The 6,000-nt window shown below is 27.2% G+C and overlaps 1 protein-coding gene across 1 annotated transcript in view; it reads right to left on the bottom strand.

Annotated features, from left to right (window-relative positions):
- LOC117122739 overlaps window positions 1–6,000 on the bottom strand; it is a 64,094-nt gene that overhangs the window by 8,706 nt on the left and 49,388 nt on the right. Inside the window, exon 46 of the mRNA XM_033268436.1 lies at window positions 5,833–5,960. Within this exon, the coding sequence (XP_033124327.1) occupies window positions 5,833–5,960 (128 nt within the window). The remainder of the gene's footprint in view (window positions 1–5,832; window positions 5,961–6,000) is intronic.

Here is a 6,000-nt window from a genome sequence, read left to right as displayed (position 1 = left end):
TTGTATGATATCTAACACTGGGGCTTTTTGTCATCGCTGTAGATTTACTCAGCGTTAAAAAAAAAAGAGAGAAATTTACCTACATCAACAAATATATGAAATATAAGTATAAGGATTAGGAACCTTGTAAAATACGGGCACGTTGATTTTTAAAGGTTATTGTAAATAACATCCTAATTATGTATAAATTAAAAACAGAACAATACAAGATGAATAGTTATTATTTTTTAATATGAAAAGACCTACATAATAATGGCCCCTGGTTCTATTTTTTCAACATGTGATAAACGGGTATTTTTATTATTCGAATTTTTTAAATATATATTTAACATTTTTATTTGTTTTAAAATAATTTCTTTACGTAACAATATATATATATATTATTGTACTATTCCATAAGTAAATTTGAAAGTAGATAAGGTTTTCAGTATATGAATATTATAAAAATATATTGATAATGAACAATGGTATAAGATTTAGGATGTAATAAATAATAATGTATATTAAGATAAATTGTGTTTTTGAGTATGCATTTTTCTCAGTATTTTTATCATAATTATTTTTGTTTTTATTGTTTTTCTAACTAACCTGTTGTTTGCATTGGGACTGTTGTGATATCTGGGAAAACAAAATATTCACAATATCAAAATTATGTTAGAATAATTACTATAACATGCAAATACATACTGATAGTAACTTTTAAACCAAATTTTTATTATGCAATATTATAACTTTGTTTCTACATATATGTTTTTAAATTGTTTTCCAACATTGTTAACGTTTTTAATAGTTAAGTTTAAATGTACTTTCTTACGTAACAAAATATATTTGTGTTTTTGAGTATGCATTTTTCTCGGTGTTTATACCATAATTCTTTTTGTTTTTATTGTTTTTCAAACTAACCTGTTGTTTGCATTGGGACTGTTGTGACATCTGGGAAAACAAAACATTCACAATATCAAAATTATGTTAGAATAATTACTATAATATGCAAATACATACTGATAGTAACTTTTAAACCACATTTTTATTATGCAATATTATAATTTTCTTTTACAAAATATATTTGTGTTTTTGCACTATCTATATAGTTAACAACATAAATTATTTAAAGTAGATAAGAATATAGATAAATATATATTGATAATGAACAATGATATAAGATATATGATGCAATGAATAATCTACGGTATATTTGTGTATACAATTTTTTCTGAATTTTTAATAATAAATACATTTTTTAAACTATGTTGTTCGCATTGGAACTGTTGTAACATTGTAAAATCAAAACAATTATAATATTAAAATGTTTTCTAGATGTATCTTTAATTGTTTTAACAATATTATATTTGATTTAAAGTAATTTAAGTAAAAACAATCGATTTTATTATACCGTTAGGTGAATTGTTTTTCAACATTTGTTAACGTTTTTTAATAGTTCAAGTGTATTTTCTTTACGTAACAAAATATATTGATGTTGTTGTACTATATATAGTTATTGAATATAAATTATTTAAAGTATATAAAAATATAGATAAAATATATTAATAATGAACAATCATATACGATTTATGATGCAATGAATATTAACCTACGGTATATTAAGACTATTTTTTGTGTATACATTTTCTCTGCATTTTTATTAATAAATACATTTTTTTAACTAACCTGTTGTTCGCATTGCAACTGTTGTAACACCTGTAAAATGAAAACATTCATAATATTCAAATATGATTTTATAATTGTTCTGCATACTACGAGTAATGTTTGATTGTAATTTTTAGTGTTGCAATACACTTTTTCTAGGTGTATTTTTAATTGCTTTTTTTTTAAACAATATACTGTATTTGTTTTAAAGTAATTTTTGTTAAAAACAATCAATTTTATATACGGTTTTTCTATTTAATAAATAGAAACTTATCTGTAAAGTAGATGAGGTTTTCAATACAGCGAATATATAAATATTATTAACAATGGAAAGAATTTAGAGTTTCAATTATTATACTGTATATAATCCATATTGAGAATAAATATATCATTTTTCTCTGCATTGCATCAATATATTTTTCAACTAACCTGTTGTTTGCGTCGGTCCTGTTGTAACATCTGTAAAATCAAAACATTCATAATATTAAAATAATTTTTTATAATTGTGGAGAAGACAAGTCAACCAGTCATTCGCCACAATCGTGTTTCAGAGAAAATAGCCAGAACATGCTGGAATGTCAATTTGTTTTAAATCTATTTTATTCCACAAAACTAACCTTTATATAGCTATACATCATGCTATGCTGTTGTTGTCCCCATTTTCAATGTTAAAACAACACTTTTTAAGGATTTCATGATAGTTTCTGAATGAGACATGCCAAAATTCCTAAACTTAACAGGCTGATTTCTCATATTGTTCTTTAAACAGCTGTATGTTTAATCGCTTGTAACTTCATAAGGAAATTTCGGATTTGAATGATTTTTTTTTTATTTTATACCTCTTATTTTACTTTTCAACACTGTATTTATGACTCAAAATCGATTTTTGATGAGTGAATGGTTTGGCTTGTCTTTGCCACAATTATTGTATAAGGTTGCAAATGCATACTGATATTAATGTTTGATTGTAATTACAACATTAATTAATTAATTATAACATTGAATTTATTGAGTTGTTGATGTAACTGATAATAATCTACATTTATTTTTGAGTATACAATTTTCTCTGCATTTTTATTGATAAATACATTTTTTTAAACTAACCTGTTGTTCGCATTGCAACTGTTGTAACACCTGTAAAATGAAAACATTCATAATATTCAATATGTTTTTATAATTACTCTGCATACTGCGAGAGTATTGTTTGATTGTAATTTTTAGTGTGCAATACATTTTTTCTAGATGTGTTTTTAATTGTTTTTTTTAACAATATATTTGTTTTTAAGTAATTTACGTTAAAACAATCAATGTTATATACTGCTTTTATATTTAATAAATACAAACTTATATGTAAAGTAGATAAGGTTTTCAATACAGCGATTAGATATTAAACATTAACAATGGAATGAATTTTGAGTTTCAATTATAATATATTATATAATCTATATTGTGACTAAATATATATTTTTTTTACATTCTATAGCTATACATTATACTATGATGTTGTTTTTCTCCATTTTCAAAGTTAAAACAACACGTTTTAAGGATTTCATGATAGTTCTGAAGTTGAAATGCCCAAAATCCTAAACTTCGCAGGCTGATTTCTCATATTGTATGTTTAAACGCTTGTAACTTAATAAGGAAATGTCAGATTTGAATGATTTTTTTTCCATTTTATAGGTATTATTTATGACTCAAAATCGATTTTTGCGACGAGTGAATGGTTTGGCTTGTCTTTCCCACAATTATTGTATAATGCTGCAAATGCATACTGATATAAATGTTTGATTGTAATTACAACATTGATTGATTGATTATAACATTGAATTTATTGAATTGTTGATGTAATTGATTTGATAATAATCTATATTTTTGTGTATACAATTTTCATTATAAAACCACTAGGTGGAAACTATTGAAGAATAAACAAACCTGTTGTTTGCATTGCCGCTGTTGGACCACCTATAGGAACAAAAGATACAAATTCTATAATATAACAATACTAATTTTATTCTCATTATCATTCTATCAAATAGGTCATGTGGGTTTTTTTTGTTTTTTTTTTTCTTTTTGTTTTGTTTTGTTTTGTTTTGGTTTTTTTTTCGATACTTTTAACACATCCTTGCTTTCTTTGTTGGCAGTTTACTTGAATAACTGTACAAGTATATACCAGATTGCTGTGATTTTTGGTGAACATTCTCAAACAGGTTCTTGCAGCTTTCTGTGTTAGCAATTCACTTAATAAAGGACATGTCTTATCTAGCATGGCATCATAGTTCGGAAATTACTTTTCATTTTTATCTTTAGCTCATGACCCATCCAATCATTCCTTCACCGGATGTACTCTTACAAGGCTGTCTCTTATACACATCTAGATGTGTATAAGAGACAGATATTATACACTTTATAGAGATTTAACGTCTAGAAATTTACAAATGTGTAACTCTAACGATTTAGATTTAGATTATTGGCGTAAGATTGCTAGCAACAGAAATTTGTGGAAAATGTTATTTTGATTTTCCGTTAATGTTTTAAAGAAGTCTAATTTTATTTGTACTTGACTTGATCAGAGTTTGTAAACTCAATGATTATTGAGATTTTACTAATTTTTGGAATAAAGAGATTGTGCAGTGGCTATTGTTACATCAGATTCTGATTTGATGGTATTGTATCATGGTCAGTGGACAACGACATTAAAAACCAAACATAATTATGAAATAGTTATGACTTAAAACATATTTTTAGTTATGATTGAAACCATATTTTTTATAATATTCGTACATACCAATATGGTAGATAGTCAATGGATCTACCGCGAGGATTACATTATCTGCTGTGACAAGAGATCCATTAGCAGCCGCACTTCTAAGTACGGTTTCAACGTCAGAGCCATTTACATTTGGATCTGATACGCCGAGTCCAAGATCTGCTACAATACTTCCGCTACTAAATTGAATTACTCGGCAGTCCAATAAACCAGAGACATATAAGGATAGCTTTGAAAAAAGAATCAAGAATGCGTATAATTTATAACGAATTGACAATTAGTAAGGAAAATATCTTATAGAAATTTACATGTTTTTGAATACTAATTCTAATGAAGAGATTATGTTGCTAGCATACAAGATTCTTTTGCAGAAGGCTAATATGAGGCAATGCAAATGAATGTTTAGAAAACCATGATAACTTGAAGCGCTGGTTTTGTTTTTTCGGACACAGATGGTTTTTCCTCAAATGTCAACGGATCCAGAATTTGGCTCATTCTTTTCTCTGCATAAGTCACTAATGTATTCAGCGAAACTTAATTCTAACTTATTCACTTCCTATCAAATATCAATTTATACTTCTAGATGAAGAAAGACAAATAATGATAAAAAGAAAAAAGAAAAGAAGTAATAAGAGCAGCGACGGTCTCCATATAATGATTGATTGACAACAAATCGTTACCCCTTTCTTCATGTTTCTATTTGCAACACTTCAATGTAGCCTAAACATAACAAATTTAAAACAAAGCCGCTACATGTATAATAGAAATGGTTTGTCGCCATTTCACTTAGAAGGTGGTGGTGAATTGTAAAGCCGAAAAATAGTGTGTTGTTCGCATCTGAGTGCAGCGAATTAAGCAGTCATTAACTTGAAAAATAAAAAAGGCTCCCAGCGGGGAAACGTTTACTGCTTGCCATGTGGGTTTTTTTTGTTTTGTTTTTTTCTTTTTGTTTTGTTTTGTTTTGTTTTGGTTTTTTTTTCGATACTTTTAACACATCCTTGCTTTCTTTGTTGGCAGTTTACTTGAATAACTGTACAAGTATATACCAGATTGCTGTGATTTTTGGTGAACATTCTCAAACAGGTTCTTGCAGCTTTCTGTGTTAGCAATTCACTTAATAAAGGACATGTCTTATCTAGCATGGCATCATAGTTCGGAAATTTACTTTTCATTTTTATCTTTAGCTCATGACCCATCCAATCATTCCTTCACCGGATGTACTCTTACAAGGTCAATTGCCCGACGATAACGAAGTGTCTACTGCCCCCGGGGGGCAAGAGACGCCATGTTAATTTAGTGTGTAATGATTAAGAACAGTTTTTCATAATGTTTAGTTTTTTATTCGATATAGACTCATATTATGATGTGTAAAACTTTTAAAAAATTAAATAAATAAATAATCATTAAGAATCACTTACAGCAGAGCACAGGTAACTTTGGTATAGTATGAAACGGTCAGACAATTCATTTAGTAAATCACTTCCAAAAGCAACTGAAAGACCGTTCACCCCAGTAAACGTCAATCTCATTTCCATTCTATTTACAGCTGCAAATATAAAATTTCAAAAACCATTTCAAATACATTA

Source organism: Anneissia japonica, unplaced genomic scaffold, assembly GCF_011630105.1.
Source record: "Anneissia japonica isolate Jap-2015-1 unplaced genomic scaffold, ASM1163010v1 scaffold1884_len437306_cov177, whole genome shotgun sequence".
Taxonomy (NCBI): domain Eukaryota; kingdom Metazoa; phylum Echinodermata; class Crinoidea; order Comatulida; family Comatulidae; genus Anneissia; species Anneissia japonica.
Note: the sequence above shows the minus strand (reverse complement) of the source record. Positions and strands in the feature narration are given on the sequence as shown.